Below are 22,558 nucleotides of genomic sequence, written 5' to 3'. Positions count from 1 at the left end.
AACTGAAAAAGCGTGTGCAAGCAACGAGGCCTACAAACTTGACTCAGTTACACCAGCTCAGTCAGGAGGAAAGGCCCAAAATGTACCCAATTTATTGTGGGAAGCTTGTGGAAGGCTACCCGAAACGTTTGACCCAAGTTAAACAATTTAAAGGCAATGCTACCAAACACTAATTGAGTCAATGTAAACTAATGACCCACTGGGAATGTGATGAAATATATAAAAGCTGAAATAAATCATTCTCTCTACTATTATTCTGACATATCACATTCTTAAAATAAAGTGGTGATCCGAACTGTCCTAAGACAGGGAATTTTTACTAGGATTAAATGTCAGGAATTGTGAAAAACTTTAAATGAGTTTAAATGTATTTAGCTAAGGTGTATGTAAAGTTCCAACTTCAACTGTATCCATTAATCCATGAGGGTGATAATTTGTAGTGTGATTTCCTTTACGGTCCATAGAGAAATTTAAAACCGTATTATAATCTCCCACCACAATAATAGTCTTGTATTGCTTGTGGGGTTGATCTATATATTTTCAAAGATGAGTGGATCGTCATTATTTGGACCATATAGGTTAATGAGCCATATCTGTTTATGGTCCAATAACATATTTAAAATCATCCATCTACTGTACCTTGAGGATCTGTTTGGACAATTTGCACATTTGGATCGAAGTAACTGTTAATTAATATCATCACCCCTTTTTAATTTCTTTGCCCATGAGAGAAATACATTCATACACTGTCCTTCTCCACACAACGTCATCTAAAATAGTTGAATGAGTTTCCTGTAAACAATATATATTATATTCCTTCTCTTTTAGCCAGGCAAATACTGACCGTCTTTTCTTATAATCTGCTAAGCCATTACAATTATAACTGACTATACTTATTTCACCATTTACCATAATGAAATACCAGTTATAAATCTATTTATCATAATATATGTTTGTATATGTTTGATTCAGTGCCCATGTAGCTATACCTTGATATTTCCATCGCCTCTAAGTAAATTGCTCCTCCAATTGTTCCCTACTATTCCACCCGCTAAAATCCCTCCCCATCCCAAGTTGGGTTGTCATCCCAGTGACTGGCAGACCACCCCTGTCCCCCGAGAGACCGGGACCCATCTAGCCAAAAGCATTTCCATCTCCCTCATCTCAATTTGTATGAGATATAGCAATTCATATATATAAGTAATTCATTAGCATTTTATTGCATGACATAAGTATTTGATCACTAAGAATTCCGGCTCTCACAGACCTGTTAGTTTTTCTTCAAGAAGCCCTCCTGTTCTCCACTCATTACCTGTATTAACTGCACCTGTTTGAACTTGTTACCTGTATAAAAGACACCTGTCCACACACTCAATCAAACAGACTCCAACCTCTCCACAATGTCCAAGACCAGAGAGATGTGTAAGGACATCAGGGGTAAAATTGTAGACCTGCACAAGGCTGGGATGGGCTACGGGACAATAGGCAAGCAGTTTGGTGAGAATGCAACAACTGTTAGCGCAATTATTAGAAAATTAATCTTGAGAGGGCGGTGCTGCTTTAGTAGGTCTCTGACCACATTCATCTTCTGATTTTGCTGCATATAGGCTACTTGCAGTAGGCCCACAAAACAAATAAGGATTTCTCCTTAGTGTATGGGTCTCTCAGGTGGGTGTCTGGGGTATAGAGTTGGGGACTGTTCCATCATGATAGGACAGTAAATAAATATGAATAATTTACTTTAAAATGTATATCCCATATCTGCACAAAATTGAAAGCACTCTCTCTCTCACAACCCCTGCTCACAAACACACATGGGCTCTGGGATTTGCAACCCCTATCCTTTTTCACTCACACTTTTCCAAACACAAAAACACACACACACCCCAACTTTCATCACAACACAGTCACACATACTGCGCCTTCTATGTCCTCTGTGTTTGATCTTCTGTGTTTTATCAACCGTGTTGATTCAGTACTTTTGTGTTCCAGTTCCTTATGTTTGAAGATGTAGTATTTAGCTAATTATCCTTTCGTCTATTGCTGTCTTACTGTAGACCGTTTTTGAGGTATGAAAATAAACTTCTGACAAACGTTGATTTTGGAGTTAACTATTATTTTAAATGTGAATCATTTAAACGCAGTGTAACGTGGTGTTTACAGGCCAGGGTGTGCTTGCGTGTGTACCTGGGCTCTTGTAAATGTTGAGTACGTCAGTAAAGTAGTGAGGTAACAGTCTCTCGAGAAGGAGCAGGACATCTTCCAGCTCCTCTAGGATCCCCACGATAAGAAAGTTTTCTAGAACGTTCTGTTTGGCCCTCTCCAGAGCCCATACTCCCGGCTCTCTGAAACACACAGAACAACAGACACAGTCAGAAGAAAATATCTGTCAACCCAAAGGTTGACAGATACCAATGATAATTCTAATACCACTAATAATGTACTAAACATTACCAGTCGCAAAAATATGAATACCAGCCAGGACAATGTGTGACTATTATAACATTTCTTTACTCCAAATTTGGAGCCTGATTCTATGATGCAATACAGATCTTCTTACCTGCACTGTGGGTGCTGTCCACAGAAATAAGGGATGATGTAGAAGAGTCTGGGGTTGGAACATTCTGGGTAATTCTCCAGGATGCAGACATTGATATCCTGGACAGGAGGGAGACAGAAGAGACAGCCAATCAGAAACACAATCAGAAAGTCAGACAATCATCGTCAGCTTTACTGTAATACTACATTACTCTCACTAGGGGGAACCCTTCACCAAGTATTTTCTCTCTTAGGAACTCATACTGCTTTTCTCCTGGTTATCATTGGTAAAGACACTCTGGCCCCAAACCACTTTCTAACAGCCTAAAAATAAGACATGCAGCTTCATATCCACAAGGTTACAATTCAAATATTAGGTAATCTGGGAGTGTAGGTTATCTCAAGAGTAAAATGTAGTTAGAGGTTGATGCTATTATTATATGTCCAGAATGATGACAGTTGGCCAACATAGTAATGCAGACCAATCAAACAGAAACGATGGCAACCTTTGGTCTCCTCAGCTAGCCACATTATGTTGGCCAGGCTACTAACATCCCAATTCAATTCCACCATCCTCTCTCCCTCATGTCAAATAACCCATCGCCTCAGTGAAAAAAATAGGAGCCACTGGAGTGTAGCAGTGAAACACTAAACCACTTCTCTGTTTAACCAGTGGACTGAACGAGGGAGGCCCACTGAGACCAAATTTAAAAAAGAAAGAGAAAGATTAAAAACACATTTCTGCTACAAACACAAGAGTTAAACCCATGTCACACACACACACACACACACACACACACACACACACACACACACACACACACACACACACACACACACACACACACACACACACATATATATATATATATATATATATAAAAACACTCCAAAAATGTTTCTCAGTTGAAACAGGTACCAGTCTATACAGGTTAAAGGGTGTTGATAATTTTAAAAAGCAGGAGGTCTTGTGTGTGAGTGTTCTGTTGGTTTATTTCACTGTGGCCTACATGCTGATAGGTGAGAATGTCCTCCGCTTTTTTTTGAAAACTGCAATTTGTCAAGTTAACAGCGGGAGCCTAGGCGCCTCACCACAGAGGGTAAGCTAAGCCAGAAACACCCTTAGAGAGAGAATGAGAACCAGAGGCCCAGGCCTTGTGTTCTCGGGGCCCAGAACGGGCGGGGGGGTTGCAGGAAGTAATGGGTTAAACACTACAACCTCTCTCCCAGCTCTGGTCCTGTGTGGGGTTCTGTGGTGTTAATGATACTGGGACACCTGGTGTACAGTCAGGTCAAAACCCAAGACACAGACCTTGCAGGAAACATGACATATCAGCTTCATTAATGATTCATTAGCTTTTAGTGGACACCTGTATTCACACAGGGACAGACTGGGGCCAAGCCACGATGATGTAACATTAACGAAAGCGCTATAAAACCTAGATGTACTGGGGCTTTGAGACCAGACCAAGCTCGTTCTTGCGCCCCCCCCCCCCCCTTCAAGTTCTCAAACTCTCTATTCCTCCCACCAAAAAAACATAATATGTTTAGTCTTAAACCCGCAAACCCTGCAGTCAACGCAATATGAGAGAAAGGGTCACCCGTCTATTCCTGTCTTTGTCGATGATAGTTTTAGAGTATTTAATTTCTTCAGTAGCCCACCAGTGGGCCATAAGCCTCTCTGACTGACTGACCTGTTAACACAGGAAGCAATATTCTCAGGATTTCTATGGAACGCCATTTGGGTCTTTGCGTGTCAAAAAAAGATACATGTCAAATAACCCTATTTGACGTGTCGAATAAGCTTGTTGACCAATCAGGACCTGATTATGACTGCATGTCACATATTTTAATGCGTTCATGCATTTTTTACGTAGATATTACACATTGATTACACTATCCCTCGTATTTCATATTTCACAACGATTCATCGATACGTATGCTATGATGCTGGTAAAGTTGTCTCGCGCACCTACAGTGCTGGTCATTAAAAAAAGCCCATGGATGCAAACAATGTTCTTCCCCAAAAACATAGTAAAACAACATCAGCTAGGAGTCATCTAAAATAACCACATTCCATAGTATCTATGTCGTGAAGCTAATAGCAGTGAAACTATTACTGTGTAACTCCGGTAAGGACAACATCTGAAAAATACCGCACTTGGTAGTGTGTAATGGTGCTCGACCAGTCCGTGAAAGCCAACATCACCCACGACAGAGAACGGTTGATTGTCAAGGTCAATGAACTCCATTATCTTGGCATTAATGGATTTCACCTGAGTTGTCTCGCTGAAATGTTCTTACTCTTTCAAATGACTGCTTGACTTGTTGACTGCTCGATCCACACAGCAGACATTGTGGGCAAGGTTAGGAATGCTGTGATGCATGTGTAGCGCAACATTTTGCGTGGCGTCATTACGTCACGTTATATAGGTATGCATGTCAGCTTTGACATCGGTTTTTAACATCGGCTTAAACGAGACATCGGGCCGATACCGATGTTGCCATTTTTAGCTAATATCGGCCGATTCCGATATGTTCACCGATATATTGTGCATCCCTAGTACCTACATTGGGGAGAACAACAATTTTGCAGGTTTTCCTACTTACAAAGCATGTAGAGGTCTGTAATTTTTATCATAGGTACACTTCAACTGTGAGAGACGGAATCTAAAACAAAAATTCAGAAAATCACATTGTATGATTTTTAAGTAATTAATTAGCATTTTATTGCATGACATAAGTATTTGATCACCCACCAACCAGTAAGAAGATTTCCAAAGATTGGAAAGCAGCTGCGGTCATCCCCCTCTTCAAAGGGGGGGACACTCTTGACCCAAACTGCTACAGACCTATATCTATCCTACCGTGCCTTTCTAAGGTCTTCGAAAGCCAAGTCAACAAACAGATTACCGACCATTTCGAATCTCACCATACCTTCTCTGCTATGCAATCTGGTTTCAGAGCTGGTCATGGGTGCACCTCAGCCACGCTCAAGGTCCTAAACGATATCTTAACCGCCATCGATAAGAAACATTACTGTGCAGCCGTATTCATTGATCTGGCCAAGGCTTTCGACTCTGTCAATCACCATATCCTCATCGGCAGACTCGACAGCCTTGGTTTCTCAAATGACTGCCTCGCCTGGTTCACCAACTACTTCTCTGATAGAGTTCAGTGTGTCAAATCGGAGGGTCTGCTGTCCGGACCTCTGGCAGTCTCTATGGGGGTGCCACAGGGTTCAATTCTTGGACCGACTCTCTTCTCTGTATACATCAATGAGGTCGCTCTTGCTGCTGGTGAGTCCCTGATCCACCTCTACGCAGACGACACCATTCTGTATACTTCCGGCCCTTCTTTGGACACTGTGTTAACAACCCTCCAGGCAAGCTTCAATGCCATACAACTCTCCTTCCGTGGCCTCCAATTGCTCTTAAATACAAGTAAAACTAAATGCATGCTCTTCAACCGATCGCTACCTGCACCTACCCTCCTGTCCAACATCACTACTCTGGACGGCTCTGACTTAGAATACGTGGACAACTACAAATACTTAGGTGTCTGGTTAGACTGTAAACTCTCCTTCCAGACCCATATCAAACATCTCCAATCCAAAGTTAAATCTAGAATTGGCTTCCTATTTCGCAACAAAGCATCCTTCACTCATGCTGCCAAACATACCCTTGTAAAACTGACCATCCTACCAATCCTCGACTTTGGCGATGTCATTTACAAAATAGCCTCCAATACCCTACTCAACAAATTGGATGCAGTCTATCACAGTGCAATCCGTTTTATCACCAAAGCCCCATATACTACCCACCATTGCGACCTGTACGCTCTCGTTGGCTGGCCCTCGCTTCATACTCATCGCCAAACCCACTGGCTCCATGTCATCTACAAGACCCTGCTAGGTAAAGTCCCCCCTTATCTCAGCTCGCTGGTCACCATAGCATCTCCCACCTGTAGCACACGCTCCAGCAGGTATATCTCTCTAGTCACCCCCAAAACCAATTCTTTCTTTGGCCGCCTCTCCTTCCAGTTCTCTGCTGCCAATGACTGGAACGAACTACAAAAATCTCTGAAACTGGAAACACTTATCTCCCTCACTAGCTTTAAGCACCAACTGTCAGAGCAGCTCACAGATTACTGCACCTGTACATAGCCCACCTATAATTTAGCCCAAACAACTACCTCTTTCCCAACTGTATTTAATTTTAATTTATTTATTTCTTTTGCTCCTTTGCACCCCATTATTTTTATTTCTACTTTGCACATTCTTCAATTGCAAAACTACCATTCCAGTATTTTACTTGCTATATTGTATTTACTTTGCCATCATGGCCTTTTTTGCCTTTACCTCCCTTCTCACCTCATTTGCTCACATTGTATATAGACTTGTTTATACTGCATTATTGACTGTATGTTTGTTTTTACTCCATGTGTAACTCTGTGTCGTTTTATCTGTCGAACTGCTTTGCTTTATCTTGGCCAGGTCGCAATTGTAAATGGGGACTTGTTCTCAACTTGCCTACCTGGTTAAATAAAGGTAAAATAAATTAAAAAATTAAAAAAAGAATTCCGGCTCTCACAGATCTGTTAGTTTTTCTTTAAGAAGCCCTCCTGTTCTCCACTCATTACCTGTATTAACTGCACCTGTTTGAACTTGTTACCTGTATAAAAGACACCTGTCTACACACTCAATCAAACAGACTCCAACCTCTCCACAATGGCTAAGACCAGAGAGCTGTGTAAGGACATCAGGGTTAAAATTGTAGACCTGCGCAAGGCTGGGATGGGCTACAGGACAATAGGCAAGCAGCTTTTTGTTTTAGATTCCGTCTCTCACAGTTGAAGTGTACCTATGATAAAAATGACAGACCTCTACATGCTTTGTAAGTAGGAAAACCTGCAAAATCGGCAGTGTATCAAATACTTGTTCTCCCCACTGTACATGTTCACTGACAACAGCCAGCAGAACAACTGGAAGAGGCTTCAAATGAACGACAAGAACTGAAGAGAACCCAGAACACTGGCAGAACACACAAGCATTGTGTTACTGTCGAGAGACCCTTTGGCTAAGGCCGCTGTCTGTCTCTCTCAGGATAAAGGCATGGATGTGATCTATTCATTATCTGACTCTACTGTTTCTATGAAATGGCCTCTGAAAATGCCAGTGGCAGCAAACAGGAGGAATTTAAAAAAATGACTGTGTAAGGGAAATGTTTGTGCTATTCTTAACTAATTTCTGTGTTCTATTCATGTGCTTTTCTAAATAACCAATTTCTGTGTTTACGCATGTGGCTGACTGTACAAATCCTCACTATCAGTAGCTGCAATTTGGCAGTACGCCCAGATCTTGTTTTGAAAACGAACTAAAGATATCTCAGTTTCAAGGTCTCAGCATAGAGAGAAAGTAGCCTTGTGAGGTGTTGGTCTGTCACATGAATGAAAAAAAAAACAGTCATGATGAATGAATTATGCTAAATCATGCACATATAACATGTCTTTATATACGGCTATACACAGACAACTGCTGGGTCTGCCAAGTCAGAGCTCCTGATTGACATTTGTACTACTGTGCAATGAGTTGGTTGGAAACTCTCCAGCGCGCTGACAATAAACAATTATTAATTTAAGATTGACTTTGAGTGTCCCTGTGAATTTCCATGACAACTGTGTCCCAATTCTTAAAGCCCTTCTGGGCCTCATCTCCTTCCCTCCGTAATCACAGACTGTGGACAAGACAAAAAAGTTTCTGTGAAGGAGAGGGAGAGGTGAGGGCAGAGGAAGAGTACGTACAGGAAATTACACGTGCAACGTTGGCTGGTCCCCCCACACACAGGAAGCCATGCTAGGGTCTCAACTGGTTACAGTGGGAGCAAGTTTCTCTTTCACTATCTAATGCGTAGGCATGGCATGCCTTGACATGAACAATGCTGGGTGTCTACCAGGGCATCCTCTCTGAAGCTTGTGTGTGTGTGTGTGGGAGGGGGGGGGGGGGGGTACACATGATTCATAGCCAAACAACTCACTACAAAAGCTTGTGCGTGCGTGTTCACATGACTGTATTTATGAGAGAGAGAATGCGCGTGTGTTCACATGACGGTGTGTATAAGTACGTGTGTGTGTGTGTGTGCGTGCGTGCGTGTTCGTGTGTAAAGAGAGAGTGGGGCCGATGGAAAAGGTAAGAAGTCTACCACAGGAATGTTTCAATAAGACGTGCATTAGTAGAGCCAAGGCCTGGTTGAGGAAACTGACAGTGTTCTTTCATTGACACTTCCTGTAGTCACAGAGCAGTGCTCAGAGCAGGGCTCTGCTGGACTAATGTACGTCAGGCTGGCCTGCTGTTCTGCTGCTGCTCTAAAGGGGGAAGAGAGGGAAAGACCCTGCTGAATTCTATGGCTCAGACTGGATTGGCTAAGGGTGTTGACACAGTAGCAACTCAGCACACACACACACTGGGACGTATAGGCCAGGGTGCTAAACAGGACACACACACACACACACACACATTCAGGTGAGCCTGCCAGGGTAGCACAGCGGCAGTCCCCCTTTACTGTAGGAGGGGGCCTCTTGCGCTGCATACTTTAATAACTCAACTCACATGCTCCGGTACTCCTGGGACGCTGAGCAGAACTTAATTGCCAACAGTCAGACTCAGACTCACTCCAGCCACGATGACATTCACTTCACTATTTGTGTTTGGTAATGTTGCTGGCTATGGTTGTTGTGAGGGCCTTTGACAACACACTGGTGTGTGTGTCTACCCACAAACATGAGTGATTGGAGGAGCAGTAAGGGGAATTCCTACTGTATATCAGCTGACAGACTCCATCTCTACAAAGATTATACCAATCAAGCCCACCCTTAATGACACTGCACGTTTTACCTTTTGAACCTTACTTAAATGAAAAATGAACACAAATCACATAGAAACAACAGTTTGAGGATTAAATGAAAGCAGTAAATGTCATTAGAAAAGCATGAGATGTGAAATCCCACCACAGAGTAATGAGTTGCCTACTGCGGGGGAAAACGACACAGACAGACAGAGACAGAGAGAGACAGAGAGAGACAGAGAGAGACAGAGACAGAGAGAGAGAGAGAGAGAGAGAGAGAGAGACAGAGACAGAGACAGAGACAGAGACAGAGACAGAGAGAGAGAGAGAGAGAGAGAGAGGAGTTCAGGTCTCTAACTAACCGTCAGATGTGGTCTAACTCAGTCAAGTCTGTAATTGAGTTCTGGGCAGTTCTGGGTTGAGAGCAAGGAACGATAGAAGAATGGTAGAGAGGGAGGGATGGCAACAGCCCACAAGGGGAAAACAATTGGTTACCCTTCCTTCCCATGCCACATCACGTACCCTTTAACTTCAAGTACTATACATACGTTTTTTTATTTATTGTAGAACTGCTACAAGGAACTCTTTCAGGGATCCCGAAATCCAATACCACTAAGCTGTAACTAATGCCGCACCTGATTAGTTATCAATTATGCCATTATGGTGAGTAGAAAAACAGTGGTTCATTTTTGCTTGTTTTTTTCTGTACTCCAAATAGCATTTTAGAACTTTTAAATGGTGTAGAAATGCAGTAGACCAAAATAAGCTTTCTAGAAAGTCCTTGGAGGGAAATTAATCCTTGGAGGGGGAGTTACCACTGATGATGTTTCTAAAGTGAATGTTCATTTTCAAATTGATTTATTGAATAAATTAGGACATATACAAATGAAAAGTTAGAACAATTATTCAACACAATGCATTTGAGTTTTAGCACATTTTCAATGAGATTTGTGACACAATTTGCTGATTTCCCATGGGCACCCATGACTGGTTCTTGACCCCCCCCCCCCCCTCTTTGCCACCCCGCTAAAAAAAATCCTAGACTCGCCCCTGCCTGACTAACGATGAAACAGATGGAGACATGGAAGGACTGTGTACAAGCCAATAACTCAGTCATACAGTTACTGTTGAAGTCAGAATGACACTGGACTTAATTAATATTCTGGACCATTAGCCTTCATACTGATGCTGCATATGGAAAGAAGGCGAGGAGAGCAAAGGCCTAGGCTGTTGGCCCCGACATGACAGATGGAAACAGGCAGGGAGAGAAGTTGATAAAGTTCTATCAATAAAGGAAGAATCTCACCAGGTATCTCTCGTCATCCTTCATCCCTGGTGTTCGGATGAGGTGGTTCTGCTCACCCCTCCAGTCCCCGAAACGTCGGAAGAAGTAGTTGGAGAGGAAACGGTTAATGGGGTCCCGTATGATGTTGATGTAGACGGGCTGCTCTATCCTGAACCTGACAGACAGAGGGACAGATGGATGGACACACATTTATACAGTGTACACACAGTATAAGGTTTTCCACAGTGGGGCAGTATTGGGCCTTAGTTGATAAGGAGACACGCATAAAATGACATTTCCTCTCCAAATATCCATTAGTCAAGGCTTTTGTGAAAATGTAAACTATAGGAGCAGTTTAAAATAAACTCTGTCCAGGCATAGTAAGAATAGAACATTCCACTGTTTTAGGTGATTCTGTGTGCCATTGAGATCCTGGCATCAACTGCTTCAGTTGTCATACGTGGTGTGCTCTGCTGCAGTTACCTGGTGAAGTTGAGGAAGTGTACATGTCTGGTGTACAGGAAGGGCTGAGGGATGTTGCTGATGTTCCTCATAAGATCCACCTGAAAGACACACATCAAGAGAAATTACTGTACTAGTCTATACTTGAATCAAAAACAGTAATTCTCTCCAGGATGGAACCAGAACCAAACACAGAGTACATTTAGACCCATATTTTCTAAACCTTTGTGTGCTTTAATCGGCGATGATGGAAGAGTTGTAATCAAAAACAATTTATTTATATAGCCCTTCTTACATCAGCTGATATCTCAAAGTGCTGTACAGAAACCTAAAACCCTGAACAATGCAGGTGTAGAAGCACGATACAGGTCCATTCTACATCAAAACAAATGTCACACATATATTATTTAGTATATGTAATGTATTACACATTCATTTCACATGTTGGTTTCAGCAGAGAAATCAATTAGAAGGTTCCACCTCACTGTGCCTAACATCGACATAATGGTGTTTTCGAGACCCCCTTTAGACTGCGCCAGAAATGGACGTCATACAAGCTGGAACGAGACCCCTGATCCCCTCATCTCCCACTATTGAGAGCAGCTAAATAACATCACATGTTGTTAGCCCTCGATGGGGCTTCCTGTTGATAAAGCCCATATGTACAGTGGCAATAACAGGTATGTGAATTCTTTGGAATTACCTGGATTTCTGCATAAATTGGTCATCAACTTTGATCTGATCTTCATCAAAGTCACAACAATAGACACACATAATATACTTAAACTAATAACACACAAATTACAGTATTTTTCTTGTCTATATTGAATACAGAATTCAATCATTCACAGTGTCGGTTGGCCTACCTGGCTGGCATGAACATAAACCATGGGGAAAAGCGTCCTTCATTCGTTATTTAAGTGCATAGATGACATTTATTTGTTCCCGCTGCCCCTGTTTCGATACAGATGCATGATAATGGTCCATTCTACATCAAAACAAATGTCACACATATATTATTGAGTATATGTAAACGATTAAACGAGAATATTCCGATGGGTGACAATATTAGCCTATCACTTGTGAATTATATTGTATCACTTGTGAATGATGCCCAGCATAAGAAACAACGCCCCCCCCCCCCCCCCCCCCCCCCCCCCATAGGGGGCCTACATGTTTTAATAAGGTTTGTATCACAACTAAAGTGGCCAAATAACTTCTTAAAATTAAGCACATTAATACGTTTTACAAGGGATGTAAGAGCCTAAGTGGGATACATAAGCAGCGAGTGAGTTTCGAGTTTGGGGAAGATAATATTCACCATTAAAAAAATGCACCTTTATAATAAAAGCATTACATGCATAAATGCATTTGCGGGTCACTTTTGACAAGGGTGTTTTCCGCTAAACAGAACATTCGCGCTTATAGCCTACTACCATGTTGCGCATTGCTGCGCTGATAAATGTGAAGAAACATGTCTACAACTTCAGTAAGCTATCAAACTATCGTCCATAAAGCACAAGCTACACACTGTAGTAAACAAGTCCGAGGCAGGATAGAGCGCAATCAGCGCAGATGGGTGCATGGCAATTCTCCCCGGTGCTAGTGGTGGGCAAGTGGGAATGATCGAAATCAGAAACCCAAACCTTAAATATCCTACGGATCTAGGAACATAACCTCACAAATCTACATTTAGGAAGATACTGACTTCATGACCGAAATGATCCTATTTAAACGTTGTAGTATAAAAGTTTAAATAGAATCAATGTTTCCGACTAATATCGATGCAACATAGGCTGTTTTTTTGGTTTAGCTGCAAATGAACACTAAATGGCTCCATTTTCGGTGCACTAGCATTTTCCAGCCCTTACGACCGGTTCAGGAATTTGCCTGTCTAACATCCGCTCACTTGCGCTGAGATAGGAGGGTGTGCCCTTAAAAACGTGTGCAAATATGCCAATTTCAGTGAGCGCAACTAGAGATATATAAAACTGACCAAAATAAGGTCTTAGTGGTAACGCAATTGTTTATGGCATTGATTTTGCCAGCGAAGGCACACACAGTACTCTTATGCACATTACCAATGTTGATTAAAATATCAGCGCAGCAAAACAGTCAGACATTCCCCTTTTTTATTTATATAGGAAATTATTGAAAAAGTCTGCTACTCCAAGCCAGGGCCGGCAGGACCTTCTCAATGTTTGGGTAACCGTGGTAGCTAGTATACAGGTACATGCGATCCATGGCAGAGCTGCGCCTGTTGTGTAACATCTTTGGCGACAGAGAGAGAACACAGCATCACACAGCAACACAGAGAAAAGCTGTGTTGCTATTATTGACCACGCTGAAATAAACCCATCGCTCCCTCAGGTCCTGAGAGACACACACAGGTCACTATGCGATGTGGTGAGGTAAGTAGGGCTCCAGAGTCTAGGAGACCTCGGCTACCCAGGCTGAGAGCATTGGTTCTGGGTAAATGCATTAGCAGGCTTGCCAAAGGCTGGTGTAACACTAAGGAGACCAGTCTCAGATTATTGCATGCATGTTTAAAAAAAATCTGACACAGGGGTTGCATTAAGGAGAGGTATATCTATATTTCCATGTATTTTTTTATTTTATTTTTAATTTGACCTTTATTTAACTAGGCAAGTCAGTTAAGAACAAATTCTTATTTTCAATGACGGCCTAGGAACAGTGGGTTAACTGCCTGTTCAGGGGCAGAACGACAGACTTGTACCTTGTCAGCTCGGGGATTTGAACTTGCAACCTTCCGGTTACTAGCCCAACGCTCTAACCACTAGGCTACCCTGCCGATGTTTTTGGAACTAGTGAATGTAACGCGCCAATGTATACTGAGATTTATATAAATATTAACTTTATCAAACAAAACATACATGTATTGTGTAACATGAAGTCCTATGAGTGTCATCTGATGAAGATCATCAAAGGTTAGTGATTAAGTTTATCTCTATTTGTGCTTTTTGTGACTCCTCTCTTTGGCTGGAAAAATGGCTGAATTTTGGGTTGGTGGTCACCTAACATAATCGTTTGTGGTGCTTTCACTGTAAAGCCTATTTGAAGTCATACACTGTGGTGGGATTAACAACACGATTACCTTTAAAACGGTATAAGATACATGTATGTTTGAGGAATTTTAATTCTGAGATTTCTGTTGTTTTGAATTTGGTGCCCCGCACTTTCACTGGCTGTTGTCATATCATCCCGTTAACGGGATTGCAGCCCTAAGAAGTTTTAACAGAAGTGTTTTAGGGCTCTCTTTTCCAGAGGCTTCATGATTCTTGCGGTGTTCTGACACTGTGTACTGCCACGCTTTCAGGATTGATGAATGAGTAAACAACTAACAGTTTATTAAATATTAGCTTTAAATAAATATGGGCTTCAAATGTAAATGGGTCAGTGATGTTTATAAATATTTAGCATTTACTGACCATTCAAACATTCAAAACTGATTGAAATAATGAGAAACATATTTCTCCAGTACACTTTAACCTCTCTGATCTACCCATCCCGGATCCGGGAGCGTAATCATCGCCTCAAACTAATTAGCATAACACAGCGGAAATAAATCTTCCTACAAAATCTTCCTATTTATGAAAATCACAAATGAAATATATTGAGACACAGCTTTTTGTTAATCACACTGTCATCTCAGATTTTCAAAATATGCTTTACAGCCAAAGCTAGACAAGCATTTGTGTAAGTTTATCATGCTATGCTAAGTTTATCATATTATGCTAGGCTCTGCTGGCAGCAGGCCACATTTTCACAAAAATAAGAAAAGCAATCAAATTAAATAATTTACCTTTGAAGAACTTCAGATGTTTTCACTCAGGAGACTCCCAGTTAGATAGCAAATGTTCCTTTTTTCCAAAAATATTATTTTTGTAGGCGAAATAGCTCCCGTTTTTTCATCACGCTTGGCTGAGAAATCGACCGGAAAATGCTGTCACTACTTTTTTTCCAAATTAGCTCCATAATATCGACAGAAACATGGCAAACGTTGTTTAGAATCAATCCTCAAGGTGTTTTTAACATATCGATTCGATAATATATCTGTCGAGACAATTGGTTTCTCATAAGAAACGATTGGAAAAATGGCTACCTCAGTATTTTCCGCAAGATTTTCTGCGGGAGACATCATGTGACCACTTGCTAAATGTGGTCCCTTACGGCTATTCTTCAACAGAAAGGCGTGAAAAGACGTCACAATGCTGTAGACACCTTGGGGAATACGTAGAAAACGTAAGCTCATTCGTAGCTCATTCACAGCCATATAAGGAGTCATTGGCATGAGGCGGTTTCAAAAAATGAGGCACTTCCTGATTGGATTTTTATCTGGGTTTCGCCTGTAACATCAGTTCTGTTGCACTCACAGACAATATCTTTGCAGTTTTGGAAACGTCAGAGTGTTTTCTATCCAAAGCTGTCAATTATATGCATAGTCGAGCATCTTTTCGTGACAAAATATCTTGTTTAAAACGGGAACGTTTTTTATCCAAAAATTATACTGCCCCCTAGTCGTAAACACTGATGGAAAAATCCTATGAGGATATGAAACAAGACCACATAGAGAATAGCACAAATATTCATCATCATTCTCCTCCTCTCTCAGGAGTCTGAGAAAGTCTGTCAATGCAGCGTTTAAAAAAATATCAAATAATGTATCAGTAACAATTACAAGTACCTTACTGTAATAGTTATAGCAAAAAAATATTTCTCAACAAGAATTTTGCTAGTACTGTCTGGGAGTGGTCTGAGTGGGGAGGGGAAAACTGAAAGCTGTTATTACTAGCCGTTATTGGCAGAGAGGTTTGGAACTCTTTGTTATTGGTCTTTTAACCAAATTACAGCCTGGCAATGCCACCAGGCAAGCAGAAACACCCGCCAAAGCAAACCAGGAAATAACACTGATAAAAACAATTTTACAGTGTTGGTTTTATCGATTATTGTACAGTATGATACAAAACACATAAAAAAACATCATTTTGACTGCACTGGGCCTCTAACAAGCCATGCCTGCTTACATTGGTGTTAGATGGCAGGAAGTGTAATTTATAGAAAGGCATATTTTATCGGTCTGGCACTGATGGAGGACACCCAAGAGGGGTCCTACCACAAGACAGGTGTGCCTAATTAGCTTTCTAATTTCCCCAAAATACCACTAGAATAAAGGAAGATTAACAACAAGAGAGAGAGAGAGAGAGAGAGATGTAGGGAGAATCTCAATTGCATAATCCTCACATCCTCCCCTCCCATACTTCTCAAAACCCATTGGATGAGAAAGCCAGGGATCCCTCCCCTCTGAGAGAATGGCAGTTTTTTAATCCTTCAGAAATCCTGCCATTCAGTAATGTTTTCATTGATGTTGGCATTTGTGTTGGTATTTCCAGTGGCACAGCCTGGCATTTCAACATGTCTCTGAGGGATGCGGCTTTAAACACACGCAGCACTTCCTCTATAAATGCTGTGCTGATGTCCTTAAGATGCTCTCAGAAATCACGAAAAGACATCCCCATCCCTTTAGCCTGTTCATTTAAAAACGGATGGACAATACAGTAGCCTGCTAAACAACAGCTTAAAGTGGTAGCATTAGAACATCACTCAATAAAGGCACAAAGGTATTGTGGCTCCTTCCTGTCATCAAACAACAAGGCAACCCTCCCCACTTCTCTGTGTTGTTCAATAAATGTTGAAGAAAAAAAGGGAACTGTACAGCGCATATTCTAGATTTGTGGGTTAGGGTCGGGTGCGGGCCTCAGATTTTCACTTTATCACATATAGTTGGGCGGTTGCTACAAACACCTGACCCGCGCATCACTAACATACACCTCCTCCACCCATATCTCTCTCCCCACCCCCGTCTTACCTGTTCATGTTTGGTGAGGCGTGTCTTGTTGTGGATGTCTGAGGAGACAAGGTTGAACTGATGTCTCTCTGCCAGCAACCTCAGTAGGATGACCACTGTCCTGCTGCCACACTTCCCCACGCGGTTATAAACCACCTGACTGGGGAACGGCAGAACCTGCAAGGGGAAGACAAGAAAACACACACTGCTGAGTGAGGAGATTAAACAACTTTATAATCAAATAACAATTAGTTCATCTATGCCACTGATTGTAAAGATAAGGTTAAGAATAATGTTAGGTGCAGCTTAAACATGATACCAGGTAAGACAATGGAAATACACTGACAATGGGATTGGACCCCTCATTTCCCTCAACTGTCACTCTGTTCATCCTCTCTGACTTCCCATGGGCTGTTCTCACTCAACACCCGATGCCCTGCTATTCTGCAGATACACTATATATATACACAACAGTATGTGGACACCCCTTCAAATTAGTGGATTCGGCTATTTCAGCCACACCCATTGCTGGCAGGTGTACAAAATTGAGCACACATCCATGCAATCTCCATAGACAAACATTGGCTGTGGAATGGCCTTCCTGAAGAGCTCAGTGACTTTCAACCAAGGTACGTCATAGGATGCCACCTTTCCAACAAGTCAGTTCATCAAATGTATGCCCCGGTCATCAGTAAGTGCGGTTATTGTGAAGTGGAAATGTCTAGGTAGGCCACACAAACTCACAGAACATGACCGCCGAGTGCTGAAGCGCATAGCGTGTAAAAATTGTCTGTCCTCGGCTGCGACACTCGCTCAGCACAAGAACTGTTCGCCTGAGAGCTTCATTAATTCGAATTCCATGGCAACCGCACACAAGCCTAAGATCACCATGCGCAATGCCAAGCGTCGACTGGAGGGGTGTAAAGCTTGCGGCCAATGGACTCTGGAGCAGTGGAAACATGTTCTCTGGAGTGATGAATCACGCTTCACCATCTGGCAGTCCAACGGACGAATATGGGTTCGGCGGATGTATAGTGCCAACTGTAAAGCTTGGTGGAGTAGGAATAATGGTTCAGGTTAGGCCCCTTAGTTCCAGTGAAGGGAAATCTTAACTCTACAGCATACAATGGCATTATAGACGATTCTGCGCTTCCAACATTGTGGAAACAGTTTTGGGAAGGACCTTTCCTGTTTCATCATGACAATGCCCCCGTGCACAAAGCGAGGTCCATACAGAAATGGTTTGTCGAGATCGATGTGGAACAACTTGACCGGCCTGCACAGAGCCCTGAACTCAACCCCATCGAACACATTTGGGATGAATTGGAACGCCAATTGCGATCCGGACCTAAACGCCGAAAATCATTGCCCAACCTCACTAATGCTCTTGTGGCTGAATGGAATAAAGTCCACGCAGCAATGTTCCAACGTCTAGTGGAAAGCCTTTCCAGAAGAGTGGAGGCTGTTATAGTAGCAAAGGGTTGACCAACTCCATATCAATGTCCATGATTTTGGAATAAGATGTTCGACAACCACATACTTTTGGTCATGTAGTGTGGACTCCACATGCAATGCTTTAACACATACACTCAAACATATAGACACAGCTGACACAAGCAATTCTCACTTGATTCCGTCGGATAGCAGAAGGTTGACTAAATCTTCAGCATCTCTGAGAAAAAAACACAAAGAAAGAGGAAACAGAATTCTGTGCGTGTACACGCACGTGAGGACGACACGTTTTGCAGTGTACACTCAATTGACTCACCCCAGACTCCTGAGGGCCATCGTAACGTTTGCGCAGGGGCCCCTGAAGAATGAGGTCAAACCTACTGAGATTACCCACCCTAAAGAGGGAGAGAGGGAGCAATGTGCACCCTGTTTCCCGAAAGGAAAGACAAAGCTTGTAGTTGAATAACATCTCTTTAATCAATAACTAGAGGACTCCTGATGGGTATAATTTCTCTCTTAACCTGTTGTTGTCTAGTACTGTCTTTTTGCTAGCTAGGGCAATTTAATATAAGTGCTGTCTGTCTTCCCAGTGGCCTACCTGGTGTGTGAATTGCTGACGTAATTTGCAGCTGATTGTTGACACTGCAACAAGGATTTAACGGGCAGGGTAATGTGTGACTGGTAATCAGTGGCTTTATTGGACGGGGAATGGTTTCACCTCTCCTAGGCAATCAGCAATAGGAACCGTGAGATGTGCTCTTCACCTCTTCTAGGCAATTAGAAATTAGTGTTAGTACTTCAGTCTCTCCTGTTCTTTTTAGCAGTGGCCATTTCCGTGGCGGTCGTGTCATTTATTTTTATTTTTATTTCACCTTTATTTAACCAGGTAGGCTAGTTGAGAACAAGTTCTCATTTGCAACTGCGACCTGGCCAAGATAAAGCATAGCAGTGTGAGCAGACAACAAAGAGTTACACATGGAGTAAACAATTAACAAGTCAATAACACAGTAGAAACCAAAGGGGGAGTCTATATACAATGTGTGCAAAAGGCATGAGGTAGGTAGGCAAATAATTACAATTTTGCAGATTAACACTGGAGTGATGAATGATCAGATGGTCATGTACAGGTAGAGATATTGGTGTGCAAAAGAGCAGAGCAGAAAAGTAAATAAATAAAAACAGTATGGGGATGAGGTAGGTGAAAAGGGGTGGGCTATTTACCAATAGACTATGTACAGCTGCAGCGATCGGTTAGCTGCTCAGATAGCTGATGTTTGAAGTTGGTGAGGGAGATAAAAGTCTCCAACTTCAGCGATTTTTGCAATTCGTTCCAGTCACAGGCAGCAGAGTACTGGAACGAAAGGCGGCCAAATGAGGTGTTGGCTTTAGGGATGATCAGTGAGATACACCTGCTGGAGCGCGTGCTACGGATGGGTGTTGCCATCGTGACCAGTGAGCTGAGATAAGGCGGAGCTTTACCTAGCATGGACTTGTAGATGACCTGGAGCCAGTGGGTCTGGCGACGAATATGTAGCGAGGGCCAGCCGACTAGAGCATACAAGTCGCAGTGGTGGGTGGTATAAGGTGCTTTAGTGACGAAACGGATGGCACTGTGATAGACTGCATCCAGTTTGCTGAGTAGAGTGTTGGAAGCCATTTTGTAGATGACATCGCCGAAGTCGAGGATCGGTAGGATAGTCAGTTTTACTAGGGTAAGCTTGGCGGCGTGAGTGAAGGAGGCTTTGTTGCGGAATAGAAAGCCGACTCTTGATTTGATTTTCGATTGGAGATGTTTGATATGAGTCTGGAAGGAGAGTTTGCAGTCTAGCCAGACACCTAGGTACTTATAGACGTCCACATATTCTAGGTCGGAACCATCCAGGGCGGTGATGCTAGTCGGGCATGCGGGTGCAGGCAGCGACCGGTTGAAAAGCATGCATTTGGTTTTACTAGCGTTTAAGAGCAGTTTGAGGCCACGGAAGGAGTGTTGTATGGCATTGAAGCTTGTTTGGAGGTTAGATAGCACAGTGTCCAAAGACGGGCCGAAGGTATATAGAATGGTGTCGTCTGCGTAGAGGTGGATCAGGGAATCGCCCGCAGCGAGAGCAACATCATTGATATACACAGAGAAAAGAGTCGGCCCGGGAATTGAACCCTGTGGCACCCCCATAGAGACTGCCAGAGGACCAGACAGCATGCCCTCCGATTTGACGCACTGAACTCTGTCTGCAAAGTAATTGGTGAACCAGGCAAGGCAGTCATCCGAAAAACCGAGGCTCCTGAGTCTGCCGATAAGAATATGGTGATTGACAGAGTCGAAAGCCTTGGCAAGGTCGATGAATACGGCTGCACAGTACTGTCTTTTATCGATGGCGGTTATGATATCGTTGAGTACCTTGAGTGTGGCTGAGGTGCACCCATGACCGGCTCGGAAACCAGATTGCACAGCGGAGAAGGTGCGGTGGGATTCGAGATGGTCAGTGACCTGTTTGTTGACTTGGCTTTCGAAGACCTTAGATAGGCAGGGCAGGATGGATATAGGTCTGTAACAGTTTGGGTCCAGGGTGTCTCCCCCTTTGAAGAGGGGGATGACTGCGGCAGCTTTCCAATCCTTGGGGATCTCAGACGATATGAAAGAGAGGTTGAACAGGCTGGTAATAGGGGTTGCGACAATGGTGGCAGATAGTTTCAGAAATAGAGGGTCCAGATTGTCAAGCCCAGCTGATTTGTACGGGTCCAGGTTTTGCAGCTCTTTCAGAACATCTGCTATCTGGATTTGGTTAAAGGAGAACCTGGAGAGGCTTGGGCAAGGAGCTGCGGGGGGGGGGCGGAGCTGTTGGCCGAGGTTGAAGTAGTCAGGCAGAAGGCATGGCCAGCCGTTGAGAAATGCTTATTGAAGTTTTCGATAATCATGGATTTATCAGTGGTGACCGTGTTACCTAGCCTCAGTGCAGTGGGCAGCTGGGAGGAGGTGCTCTTGTTCTCCATGGACTTCACGGTGTCCCAGAACTTTTTGGAGTTGGAGCTACAGGATGTCAGCGCTAGTCACTTGGCAAAAAAATGAAATGGTTCTGCGGAGATAGGAGAGGAAGGCTCCACACCACTCTCTCACTTGAGTATATATATCCCTAGTTATTTCAGATCTCATTTAGCTCTTCTATAACTTCGTCAACTATGTCTGTTTTCTATACCTGTTTGCTTCTCTTCCTGTAGGCTTTACAGATGCTCCACACCCCTTAGTTGCAGTCCTTCTAATTTTGTGTACCCTGCGCGCACAACCCATCCTGGCAAGAACGCCAAGGTCATCTCAGCCTATGCTGCCTTTCAGTCCCCAGACTTTTTGGCCTTGATGGAGACATGGATCACCCCAGAGAACACCGCTACTACAGCTGCTTTTTCTTCATCTGACAACGTGTTCTCTCATAGTCCGAGAGCATCTGGTCGTCACGGTGGAGGCACAGGGCTACTCATTTCTCCTAAGTGTAGATAGAATTAAGCATTTTTTAAATCTCATTTGAATTCCATGCTGTCTCTGTCACCTGTCCATTCAAGTTTAACATTGTCATCTATCGCCCACCAGGTGCCTTTAAAGTTACTCAATGAGCTTGACACCTTAGTAATCAAATTTCTTGACGATGGCTCATTGTACTTCAACCTCCCAATGCTTTAATAAGCTCTTTCCACCTTTCTTATTTTCACCTCACCCTTTCCCAGTCACCTCGCATGCACAAGGCAGGCAATACCCTTGACCTCATCTTCACTAGAGGTTGTTCCCCTACTAATCTCAACGCATCATCACTCAGCCCTACCCATAAGTTGCAATTTTCACTCTCTCTCCTACTACTCTACTCTTCAAGCCTCTCTCTGATAAATCCTTTTCAAACCTGTCTCCTAACTCTGCTTCTTCGACCCTACTCTCCTCCATTTCCGCATCATTTGACTCTCTCTGTCCCCTTTCCTCCTTCCCCTCACACTCTGTGGCTGAGTGACTCGCTGTAGGCAGCTGAACGGAAATGTCCGAAGGACCTATCATCCTTCCACTCCCTCGCTCTACTTTTCTTCCTCTGTATACAACTCATCCCTGACCACTGGCTGCATCTGTCAAGTTGAACA

General features: G+C 43.0%; 1 protein-coding gene across 1 annotated transcript in view; it reads right to left on the bottom strand.

Annotated features, from left to right (window-relative positions):
* usta (uronyl 2-sulfotransferase a) overlaps nt 1–22,558 on the bottom strand; it is a 138,304-nt gene that overhangs the window by 6,866 nt on the left and 108,880 nt on the right. The window contains exons 3-7 of the mRNA XM_020496964.2: nt 17,015–17,170; nt 11,149–11,228; nt 10,687–10,840; nt 2,561–2,658; nt 2,188–2,345 (exon numbers count right to left, since the gene is read on the bottom strand). Of these exons, the coding sequence (XP_020352553.1) occupies nt 2,188–2,345; nt 2,561–2,658; nt 10,687–10,840; nt 11,149–11,228; nt 17,015–17,170 (646 nt within the window). The remainder of the gene's footprint in view (nt 1–2,187; nt 2,346–2,560; nt 2,659–10,686; nt 10,841–11,148; nt 11,229–17,014; nt 17,171–22,558) is intronic.

The sequence above is a fragment of the Oncorhynchus kisutch genome, linkage group LG12 (assembly GCF_002021735.2).
Source record: "Oncorhynchus kisutch isolate 150728-3 linkage group LG12, Okis_V2, whole genome shotgun sequence".
NCBI lineage: Eukaryota > Metazoa > Chordata > Actinopteri > Salmoniformes > Salmonidae > Oncorhynchus > Oncorhynchus kisutch.
This window is presented reverse-complemented; position numbering and strand designations above follow the sequence as displayed.